We start from the raw sequence: 12,120 nt of genomic DNA on the forward strand, positions 1-12,120 counted from the left end.
CTGTGGTAATGCAGAACACTTCTCTGTGCCAGCCATGGAGAGGGCTTTGTTTTATTTGTGGCCTTTTGCTTGTCGTGCAGGGTAACTTGACACAGAAAATCAATGTAATTGCTATGATTTTTCATGTTTCTAAGCCAGGCTTCATTCTTTAGTAAAGAGAAAATTGCCCTTATAGACTAAAATATTTTTTAATAAAGATTTTGAGGTTTGTGGCAGGTAGCATTCTCACAATTAATGCTGGCTTTGACATGCTGTTATCCCAGATTCGTTGAGTTGCAGAGTTCTCTTTGCTCGGAGAACAGAGGGGAGAGAGGATTTACTTCGGTAACTGCCTTTGTTAGCTGAGACTTGAAGGTTTCTGTATGTCATGTATGTTTTACAGATGTTCTGATTAATTTTTCTCAGAGGATTCATCATTTATTTGTAGGTGACCGTGTGCTTTCTGTCAATGGGATTAGTTTGGAAGGCGCTACCCATAAACAAGCTGTGGAAACACTGCGAAACACTGGGCAGGTAAGTGGTGGTGGTTCATTCCTTCCGTCTGTAGTAAACTGGCTGTTCATGAGGGAATAAAAATAGAGGAAATTACAGACAAGAATCCTCCGCAGTGTGCTGGTTGTTTCAGGTGTGATTTCTCAGACTCTGTTGCTTCCTGGGTCCCAAATCTCTCTGTCCATCCAAGCCAAGTTCTGGTGCTGCGTGTGGGTGAGAGATCTGCAAGCCATTGGTTTCTGCTTGACCCGGAGTTTCGTAGGAAGGAAGCTGGGTTGTGTGGGTTGGAAAACAGCTCTGGCATGCTACAGTAAGGTCCTGAATCTGATCCACTGGGAACACAAGGGCCTCCATGTGTGCAGCTGTTTGCATGTTGTGTGGGTAGCTTTAGTTGAGTGTTACCTTTTTGGAAGGCACTAGAGTCTGTCAGCAGTGTCTCCTTGTAGTGCTGTTCATGGCTGCTGCTTCATCTATGGAAGTACATGCACACCTGAAAATAGCCACTGACTGCACACATCCAGAACTACGAAGGATTACTGTCTGTGCACACGTTAGAAAATGCTTTTAACTCTTCCCTCTACCCGTGTGAAAATCACCATCTTTGATGCTTCTTAACCCCTTCAGAGCCTTATTGGATGAAAACCTTTTCTGCTTCTGCCTTGACAAATAATTTGCAAGTCCGTTAGTTTATTATGGAACTTGTCGCTCACAGCCTTTAAAATAAGGAGCAAACTGAGGACATGGCAGGGAGGGAGAGAGGGAGGTGTCCATAAAGCTTGCTGCTGTAAAATTTAAGATACTGACAAATTAGAAAGAAACATAAACCGTGTCATCTCTGTGACTGTTGCAACTTAACTAGAGATTGTTTCATCCCTTTAGGTGGTGCATCTGCTGTTGGAAAAAGGGCAACTTTCAGCAGCAAAGGTTCATGCTCCGGTAACACCACAGTGCACGCCTCCAAATCAGGTGGGGCAATGTGAGCCTCAGGGGAAACCAGCGATAAAAGCTACAAATGCCAAAGACTACAGCTTTGTCACTGCAGGTCAGGTCTTGTAGGAAAACTGTCTGAAGGCTTAAAGCATCCTTTAGCTTTATATAATTGTTTTCTCTTATCTTCTGTGAAATAGAAAGGCAGACAGGAGACAAAGCTGGTAGGAATCTCTACCAAGCACCAGTTTCTTACTTTTTGTTCTGTTGCATTTGTTGTGAAGGTTTCCTTTCTCATCTTGTTAATGTAAATCAGTGACTATTAACTGTTTCCTCTCTCACTGCTCCTGGTTGTTTCCCAATTTTGTCAGCCTTGCAGCCCAGGTTGGTAGCAAGATTGGGATAAAAGGGGTGCTGCTAGCTCTGGTTCCAAGTAGAGGTTGAGATACTCAGGTATGAGAGCTTCTGTAGGTCCTGCTGTTCCTGTCTAGATGAGAGTAGACATCAAGAGCTGGGTGAGGCCAGAAGAGGGACTGGAAAGGTGAGAATTTTCTGGCTGAGTAGAGGCTGGCACTCCTCAGCTCCTGCTGGGGATGTGTGGAAAGGGATGGAAGCCTACTCAGATGGCAAAGCCACTTCAGATGGCTTTTCGTCTTCCTGTGTGGGGTTTATCTTGTCTGTCAGGATCTACCCTTACTTCTCTTACAAATGTCTGATCAGTGGCCAGAAGGGTTACACCACTCGGCTGTAACAGCCTCCTGAATGGACTGTTTTGGAGATGCCCTGGCTTTCAGCAACTTGGAAGGTGAAGGAGAACCGTGTGAGGGGGAGAGTGTGCAATGTCACATCTTGAGTCAGAGCACATGCTGCTTTTTTTTTTTTGGTAACAACCAGTACGGTGTAGGAAATCATGTGTAACTCTTTCTCTTGCAGAGAACACATTTGAGGTGAAGCTGTTGAAGAATAGCTCAGGCCTTGGGTTCAGCTTCTGCCGTGAGGATAATCTTACCCCAGAGCAGCTGGGCTCAACCATTGTGAGGGTGAAAAAGCTCTTTCCTGGGCAGCCTGCTGCAGAAAGTGGGCAGATAGAAATTGGGGACGTCATTCTCAAAGTGAACGGGGCATCGCTGAAGGGTTTATCCCAGCAGGTTTGTGCTTTCTCCTGTCTGTCTTAGTGGTGTGGTAGCCTTGAAAGTCTTGGTGTCTGTGTCTAATACTGAATCCAACTCTGGCCATAGGAAGTCATCTCTGCTCTGAGGGGAACATCTCCAGAAGTTTCTCTTCTCCTTTGTCGGCCACCACCCGGTATACTACCAGACATCGATCCTTCTTTGTTGGTAATGTCTATGGCATAGAATATTTTTCTTTTAATTACTGTTTGAAGGTTTATTTATTTGGCCTAGTGGATTAGTTAAATAAATGCAAAATGGGGGTGGAAAGATGGGTGAACGGCACTCACAGAAATTTTATTCCTCTGGCAAATTCCTCTATCCATGTACCAAGGGTTTCACAGATGCTAAAAGAATACAAGCCTTCCATAACGTGTTTGTGGTTTGTTTATTATTAGGTAGTCTAAAACATTTGAGATTGGCTTAAACCTTTGGGGAGAGGGGGTTGATTTGTAGAAAATAGGTTTGAAAAATATGTTCTATTTGTCTGCTTTTGGCACCTGTAAAACTGGGGAAAAGGTTGTTATATTTACTTGCTGGACTTGAGAGATGTTCCAAAGAACATGTTACAAAGCACGCCAGTAAGTAAATCAAAAGAACAGAAGAACATTCTGTTCAACAGAAGGATACTTAGAAAAAGTGGAAAAACAAATATTTCAGTAAAAGAATATATAGAGGAGTTTGTCTGAAATGTAGGCTTTCCATAATACAGGGAAAAAAGTATAAAAGGAGTGGCAAAAATTCTGTTTAAGTTACTTAATTTCATGTTCACACTGTTAAATCCATTCAAGTCTGATGGCAGAAACCTAAATGTACAAATAAAAATGTAAGCAAAGCAAAGATTAGAGTAAGGAAATGAGATGAACAAGTGGGCATTATAATACAAACAACTAATCCTATAATCCATTTCTAGTAAGGAATACCTTTAATAAAGGAGCACATATACTAAATTAAAGGGGGGGAGGGGGCAGTAAATGATCAAGTGAAATTTTTGTATATAACACTAGCACAGATGGGCATGGTCATAAACACAAGAATTTGGCCATAAAAACATATGTGAAGGTTATAAACTTTTTTTTTTCATTCTTGGGATTATGTGATGGTTGGCCAAACCTTTTATCCTCACTGAAGTTGTTAACTTTGGTAAACAGTCTCCATTTGGTGTAAATTCTGATGGCTTTTGTAGACTATTGTTTAGCTTTTTGTTTAAAACTCTTTCTGATTCCCTGCTGTGTGAAATCCGTTTGACTTAAGTTGCACCTTAACCATCAGCAGTATATGATGCTCCTCATAGCTTAGAAGCTCCTGTCAGCAGGCTCTCAGAAGCAAAAGCATAGAGTGTATTTGTTTTCCATAGGTGATGTTGCCATTGTTTAGCAATATATGTTTTCAAGTTCTGCGTAATTCATCTTGGCAAAGCTGCGTTGAACTTGGTAAAATTGTACCATAGTATGCTCACTGAATTGAGGCTACATCTAAATGGTCACCGACTGTTTCTGGTAATTTAATGCAGTCTTTGCAACTTCCTTCTCTCTGCAAAATTGGAGTTTGATGCATTAAATCTCCTTGCTTTCTGTAGACCCCCATCCATTCACCCCACCAAGTATTTCCAGATGTCAGCAGAGAAGTTTCTGGTCCATCGACTGGAGAACAGGGTGACAGCTCAGATGAAAATGAAACCACTGATCCAAGCAAGAAAAGACTAAAATCTCCCTCGAGGAGAGATAGCTACAGTGACAGCAGCAGAAGTGGTGATGAGGAGGTGATGGACTCAGCAGCACAGGTGGGCTCTGGCTGGAGTTCTGCCCTCTACCAACCATCAGGTGAAGCTGTGCCCCAGGCACACAGCCAGTACGAGGCACGCAGCGGGCAGGAAGAGGCTGTTCGCACCATCTTGTGTTCTGTTCATGAAACTTCTAGCAAGTCGGAGCTAGAGGAGGACAGGTATGTTGCTTGTAATGACCCTTGTAGTGCTGCAGAAAGTGTTTACAAAAATAGGTTTTTGGACCTACTCGTGGAAATACATGGAATACTTCAGTGGTTTGTATATTCATTTATTGGTGATAGGTACATTGTATAAACTGATCCTTGATTTACTTGTTTATCTTTAGCACTGTGCCGTTGGATTTGCCACTGATCCCAACCTGTAGAACTGTTCCTGATGTTACCACATCCGTTTTAATGAACAACTGTTTTGCTACTCCTGCATCTGAGCTGACTCCGCACCTGGGAGGAATGGCATCGTTACTCAGCCAGTTGGAAAAAAATGCTGAAGAATATGAGCCAGTAATGTCCTTTTTCTGTCTTTCAGTAATATAAGCATACTTGTTGCTGTGGCCAACTGGAAGTTTTTATAGCTGTGGTATCAGGAGTGACGGTATAGAAGTTCTGAATGTTAATTTACAAAGGGGATCGTTGTAAATTATACGTGCATTAAACTGGAGTTGTGTCTTATAAATGGCACACGTACATCTGCCATTTGTAACCACTGAGCTGTGGCTGTTCATACAAGTGTTGGCAGATGCTTTCTGCCTGGGCTTTTCAAGTTTGTTTTTTTTTTTATGTTTCCCTCTGAGTGCGGAAGCCTCCCTGTATGCATGTATGTGTGCGTATTTCATTGTCATGTCAGCCTTAGAACGCTTGGCATTAAGCATTTATTTATTGAGCTCTAGGCAGTGTTCTTAGATTAACTTTATATGGTTGTTACCTTGCTTTGTGGTTGTTTGGAGAGAATGGGATAAATCAGGGCAGAAGGGAATTGGGTAGACCCTGTTCTTCGCTGCTTTAGTATCTATGAATCCCCCAAATTTTCTGCTCTGTCACAAAATGCAGCTTATTTTTAAGACTTTTCTGAGATAGCTTACTGCAACCTGAGAAACATTTGTATTGTGTATCAGAAGGGACTTGTGCTTCCATAGCTTCCCATAATTGATTCACAGATAGAAAAGAAAATGAAAAGTGAGGCTCGATATTTTGTAATCATAAGAGTCTTCCAAGTTACACAGCTGTTCTAGCCTATACTCCATTTGGAGAAGTTTTTCCTCAAATCTTCATGGTGCTGTGTGAGTTTCTGTGCAAGTGAAGTAGATAGGCATCTTTCAAACAAAATTCATGCAAATTAAAAAAGACAAGACATATGCCTGTGTTCTTTCCTAAAAAAAAGCTAGTATTGTATCCCATCATAAGAAAATATATTCACCTTATTTAGTTGAATAGCTGCTGCTGTATTGTCTTTCTTGGAAAATACAGAGTCTTTTTATTGCTTGGCAGCTAGTTGAGGGTAAATTAAGGTGTCAGCTTTGACAGGTTCCTTGACAACTCTGTTTAGATAATGGGCCTTTGGCACAAGGTTAGCTTCATGAAAAAGAGGTCCAAATTAGAGGTAATTACTTGATGCAGCTAAGCTGAGCCTGCTAAGACAGACATCTCAGTACTTATGCTTGTGTTCCATTTAAACCAATAGGTAAATCCATTTTATATTTCTGACACTCAAATTCAGTGAAGTGTTTGCTTCTGTTTGTATGTGTTGTGAAGTGCTACTTTCTTTCCCTAGGAAGTAGAGCTCCAAGTCACCATGACCAAGTCTGAAAAGGGTAGTCTGGGCTTCACAGTGACCAAAGGTAACGATAACGTTGGCTGCTACATTCACGACATTGTTCAGGATCCTGCCAAAAGCGATGGGAGACTACGACCTGGAGACCGACTAATAAAAGTGAGAGAATTACCATTTCCAGATAGTGATTGCATGAAAAGGACAACTTTGACCCTAAAATAAATGTGAACCCCATTGTGTGCTAAAGTAAATGTGTTTAAGAAACAGAGGAGTGCACATTTTGTGAGGCATAATTAGATAGCAGTTAGACAAAAAGAAATAAAAGTAGGAAATAAGTATGAATAACCGCAAGTGTGGTCAATAAAGCATCCATAGTTTTGTCCTTTAATGTCAAGCATCAACAACAGGAAGTCTGTTTTATTTGGAACCTAACTGGGAGATGCTTCTTTTTTTTTCTTCGCAGGTTAATGACATTGATGTCACTAACATGAGTCATACAGATGCAGTAAATTTTCTCCGTGCTGCCCCCAGAACTGTCAGATTAGTGCTAGGACGTGTTTTGGAGTTACCCAAGATGCCAGTATTGCCTCATTTACTGCCTGATATTACACTAACATGTCATAAGGAGGAGCTAGGTAACAGAATTATACTGCTTTTTTTCTCTAGTGTGATTGTTTTTTCTTCAGTTACAAAGCAAGAACTTGACTTTTTTTTTTTTTCTTTACCTACACAGGTCTGGTGTTATCAGGAGGTCATGACAGCCTTTACCAAGTTGTGTATATTAGTGACATTCTCCCCAGATCAGTTGCTGCCAGGGAAGAGAGTCTCCATGCGCTAGATATTATCCATTACATTAATGGAGTAAGCACACAGGGAATGTCTCTGAAAGAAGCCAAAAGGTCATTGGAAACATCCCTTCCTAAAGTGGTGCTCAAAGCGACCAGGTATGTTTTATGTGTGTTCTCAATTTTTGTGCTTCAGTGCAGAAGGGTACTTGGTACTTGTGTTTTGTGTTTCTAGGGAACACAAGGCAGTGTCCAGCTATGAAGCATAAGTGTTCAAAGTAGTAACTTAAATAGTTCTATCATCTCATGGATGCTCTGGCACAGCCTTGAATGTCAAAACCCTCTGACACAGATCTTAGTTTACCATTGCATTTTCACTAATCCCTGCTGCTGCTTTTACGGAATACAGCAGTTTAACAAACTCTCCAGATTATTGTCAGATTTAGTTTTTGCTTGGGACAGAAAGCCTAGTGATGTTTACCCTATTTTTGAAATCTTCCAACCATGCTTGCTGTTCTTTGCTCCCACCCAACCTTTCTCCTTTCTCCTCTGTTCTGTCACAGAAGGGGAAGAGTTTTGAGATTGAATCTTTTCGTAGGAATCCATAATGAAACTCCAGCTCTTGGTTCCTTCCCGGAGTAGGAACTAACCAAACTGCCAGTGCTTTTATCTCTATTATGCAATATTTTAATGTTCCAGAGCTCTTTTAATAGACAGAACAACTAGCAGTTTTATTGGTCATCAGATATCGATGTATGTATGTGCAATAATCGTGCTTTTATTGATTTATATATGTTAATACACATTTCTGTAAATGTTTCTTTTCATAGAGATGGTCATCCAGTGCTTCCAAAATCCAAAAGCCCCAACAGCTCAAATTCATGGTCAAAAAAATCTAATGGTAAGATCTGCTTGGTTACTTATTGCAGGTGAAATGTGTGCGTCCATGAAAATGAAGGAACTTTTATGCATCTTAAGATGCTATCTGAGTGCAGTTGCTGCACTGCAACTCTGTGTACTGAGAGCAGCTCCAGCAGGTTCTTTGCTTTAAAAGCTTCACTAAAAGAGATTCAGCAATAGTCTCTCTATGTTTCTGTTTCTACTTTGATTCAGAAATTTTCTCTAAAAACAAGCCAAGGAGTAAGTTCAACTGATCTTTTTTTATGATATACATGTAAAAATATTATTATTCTACTTGTGTTCTGTCTCTTCTGACCAGGCTTAAAAATATCATTTTGTTACATTTGCAAGAGCTTCAGGTCACCCGTTAATCTTCTTTTTCCAGACCAAAAAATCCCAAACTGATCCTATCATTCCCCTCCACTTTGTTTACATTGGGCTGTTTTCCTCCTCAAGCATGGTGTCTCCAGTCACACACATGACATTGAGTGAGACTCACAGGCAGGCCAAGCAGACAGAAATAATTGGTTTTAATTTTCTGTATACAGCATTCCTGTTAAAGCTTCCTGAGTGAGATGAGATGAACTTCGTTTGGCTAAATAGTACCTTGTTCACTCACTTAAATTCAGGATGTTTTACCACCTACATTTGCTTCCCTGCTGAACCAATGTTTATGCTGTCACTGTCTTAAGCATTTGTTTCTTCCTTTGAAATGTGGTTCTTGGCATTTGTTGTGATTCATCAAGGTCTCTTTTTTCACACTTGTCCTTAATGTATCAAGACAGTTTTGAATATTGATCTCACCTTGTAAAATTATTGAACTGTTCCATTTCATTGTTGCTCATGTACTCGATAGCTATGCTAAACATTCTGTTTCAAAAGACTTAATCAAGATATTGATGAGGAAGGTGCCTTTTAACTGAATCTTCAAAGATAACACCTTAAACTCCCTTCTTTTAGATGACTTGTCATGCATAGGTTCACAACAAGCAATTCTTACCTTTTGGTAATTTCATCTAAATGCTTCTCAGCATGTAAAAGCATGTGTAAGGAAATCCAGAACCCCACTAGAAGCTACATACACAGCATCAAGTGGTTCCTCTGTCTTATTTATTATACCAGTAATATGATGTCTGACATAAGCAATGGTCTTATGTGTCATGGTATCACTCTTTTCTTGATCAAGAAGGGAAGGTACCTTAAAACAAAGACCAATATGTCAGATGATGTTTATTGAAAAATAAACAAGCAACAAATTAACAGATGTTTGCAGGGTTGTAATCTATACGTCTGAAGGGAAAGGAAATCATATCCTGTTTCCCTAAGATGCCAGTGTTGCCTGTACACATTAAGTTGTTACTCTATTTATTAACATTTGTCTTTGTTTCAAGTTGGTTATTTTTATGAGCAGTGAAGCTTCCCCTTCCATTGAACTTTATTATGGCTTTTTGAAGTTTTAGTTTGTCGGATGTAAGCTTGGCACTGTCCATTAATCAGGCTGGCAGAAATGTTACTCATTTCACAATGTAATATAAAACATCTTGTTTATTTTATAATAATAACTGACGGGGACTAATTTAATTATGGTAAAAATAATGTTCTTAAGTTGTTGATTTTCTTCCCCATTTTGTTTAGGCTGTTCTCATGGTGATCCCTGTGATAAAACAGAAAAGACAACTGATGCTTATGGGCCCAAGGTAAACATTTCCTCTATGGTGTGCATTTTCATTAACTAGAGAAAAGAATATAGTTTACACAAGTTAGAGTTTTGTTCCTTTTCTTTTTTTTAAAGAAGTTAGTTTGATGTAATGCACTGTAATTTTGCAAATCCCCTCTTGCCATTTGTTATGAAAAAGCAGTGGTGATAATAAATATACTAGTTTTGGGAATTCATCTTCTCTTTCTTTAGGATTGCCTTATAGAAAGACAAGTGATCTTATAAGAGGATGCAAGGCTCTTATCTATTCTCTTCCCTATTCCTGCAGATACTTGCATGTTACATCACCAGACTGTTTTCTCTTTTTTGCCTTTGTTTTCTTCTGAGAAAAAGGTGTAATGTGGCACCAAAAGAACTGAAGCCTGCACATTTTATTGAGAATATGTAATGTTAAATGTTATTGTGTGTTATCTTGTAGTAGTTAATTCTTCATCTCTGTGTGTTTTTTTCTTAATTATTTTATTTCTTTTCCTTTGCTAATGTCATTTGGAACTTAAAACACACTTTAAAGCTGCCAAATGGGCAAATAGAATTCTGCCCACCCATCACCCAGCTGTCTTAGATGAAATAGGATATGACTAGTTTCTTTCTGTTTTTTTTTTTTTTTTTTTTTTTTTTTTTTTTTACTAAGTGGAGCTGTGTACTTTTTACTTATTAAACTGCTTAAACAGATGACACACTCTTTAAGAGTTAATTTGTAGTGTTCTTCACTTTATTAGGTCAATGGCAATGGCATCCTAGGAACATCGCATGCAAACACAGAAAATAATACCCACCACACAAAAGGACTGATGAATCTCACAGGGTCTGGAGATGCCTCTTCCCTTGGCTTTGTCACTCAGATAGCAGATTTTTCTAAACACAGTGACAAATCAGGTAAGAAGAGATAAGGGACCATTTTTTGTGGGCAAAAGAGAATCAAGGTAATAGAGTTTGAATAGACTGAAATTAGTCAAAGCTAGGTTGGCAGTCAACATTAAAAGATCATCTTCAAGCCCCGTGGTGTGCTCTTGAGGAATTATTTCATGTTGGAAGTAGATATATAAAAATTGGATTTTGTGTCAGAGGGAAATGAGGGAAAGCCATGATAGCAGCTAGGAATAATGCCTTGGTGTCTGCCCCTCTCTTTCTCCTCCTCATCTGCCCCCAATCCATTTTGGGAAAAATTGACATTTTATACTATCTGTTTTTCAGAAACAGAGGTTCCAGATGATGAATATTATGATGAAGACGATCACAATGAAGTTGTCCAATACCTGTTGGATGTTGTAGATGAGGAAGCCCAGAACCTCTTAAATCGTAATAACGCTACATCAGAGGCCCAGAACCTTCTACACATCAAGAAGGCCACATCAGAAGATCATCTGCCAGGTACTGTGAGCCACTCTTAAAACAGATGACTAGAAACAACATGCCTTGTGAAATAGGTGCTGAGTAAACTGCAGCAAGTGTGACAGGTGACATTAAATTGTTTTCTGAAGTGAAAGTTTCCAAAGTAGACTATAAATGTTTGCTGTTTCCAGTGAACTTCAGATGCAGTTTAGTATGTATTTAGTATTATTATTAAAAAGTATAATATTAGTATTATATATTTAGTGTCTAGTATTAATCTGGGAGAAAGAATCCTGTTCTGTTCTCAAATTGTTCCATTGCAGAATTTGGAAATGTGTTGAGATATCTCAAAACCAAACAGTTTGTTCCAGCATGCTTTATCTCTTAGGAAAACTGTGCAGCTTTTCAGTAGCTGCTTCTGTTTGTGCAGCTTTCTTTTCTTTTTTTTTTTTTTTTTTTTGTCTCCTTAGCTGCAGTTGTTACTAAACTTTGTGCAGTATGATTTGTTGTTCTTTGTGGTGTCACACTGTGGATGCTCCCCACTGCTCAAGCAAGATGCTTGCTAACTTGTGTAGAGTTTCCTTTCACAACTGAAGATAAATCTTCCAAAATTGTAACTACTTCAGCTTTTTTGCCGCTCTTTAAGTTCATTGGGTTATTGTCACCTGTCATTGTATTACAAATCAGGCAATATTAAGGTTCTGGCTGTGTCAGAACCTTACCTGAGGAATATCATTTGAGTTCCACTACTTGCGATTTCTTTTAGCTGTGATCCACTCTTTGCAAGTGAACATATATTGTATGTTTAAGACAGGGCAGTAGAGAACTGCTATAGCAGCCAGTTTTTATCCAGAACATTTGATTAGGACTTGGTAATACAAGGAGAAAGTAGAAGCCTTGTTTATAACCGCTGCAGGTCTAAATGTAATTGAATTGCAGAAACACTGTTGACATGGGAATCTGATGATTTCCTAGCACTATCCTGCCCATCTGTTACACTGTGGCACAATACATTCTGTTAGCTGTGCGAACAACCTCGCTTTTAATCACAACTCTTCTAGTTAAGGAGGAAGCCATAGGTCTGATTCTCCAGCACGCTGGTAGTAAAGGGACTTGAAAGTTGTTCCTTGATTATTCTGGCACCTGTGAATCCTGTTAGAGATGTTTGGCACTACACAGGAATACATGTCTGAGAAGGTAGTTTCAGGATAACTTTCACTGTGTTCATGCTGTATCTTCTGCATT

The 12,120-nt window shown here is 39.4% G+C and overlaps 1 protein-coding gene across 5 annotated transcripts in view; it reads left to right on the forward strand.

The window, feature by feature from the left end:
• PTPN13 (protein tyrosine phosphatase non-receptor type 13) overlaps positions 1-12,120 on the forward strand; it is a 109,217-nt gene that overhangs the window by 87,838 nt on the left and 9,259 nt on the right. For all 5 annotated transcript variants that reach the window (XM_082759001.1, XM_082759002.1, XM_082759003.1 and 2 more), the window contains 13 exons: positions 428-513; positions 1,372-1,534; positions 2,353-2,567; positions 2,658-2,756; positions 4,168-4,532; positions 4,700-4,874; positions 6,142-6,300; positions 6,605-6,776; positions 6,875-7,085; positions 7,757-7,827; positions 9,462-9,523; positions 10,263-10,419; positions 10,738-10,914. In XM_082759001.1, coding sequence (XP_082615127.1) covers positions 428-513; positions 1,372-1,534; positions 2,353-2,567; positions 2,658-2,756; positions 4,168-4,532; positions 4,700-4,874; positions 6,142-6,300; positions 6,605-6,776; positions 6,875-7,085; positions 7,757-7,827; positions 9,462-9,523; positions 10,263-10,419; positions 10,738-10,914 — 2,112 coding nt within the window. The remainder of the gene's footprint in view (positions 1-427; positions 514-1,371; positions 1,535-2,352; positions 2,568-2,657; positions 2,757-4,167; positions 4,533-4,699; positions 4,875-6,141; positions 6,301-6,604; positions 6,777-6,874; positions 7,086-7,756; positions 7,828-9,461; positions 9,524-10,262; positions 10,420-10,737; positions 10,915-12,120) is intronic.

Source organism: Aythya marila, assembly GCF_965140915.1.
Source record: "Aythya marila genome assembly, chromosome: 4".
In the NCBI taxonomy this organism is placed as follows: Eukaryota; Metazoa; Chordata; class Aves; order Anseriformes; family Anatidae; genus Aythya; species Aythya marila.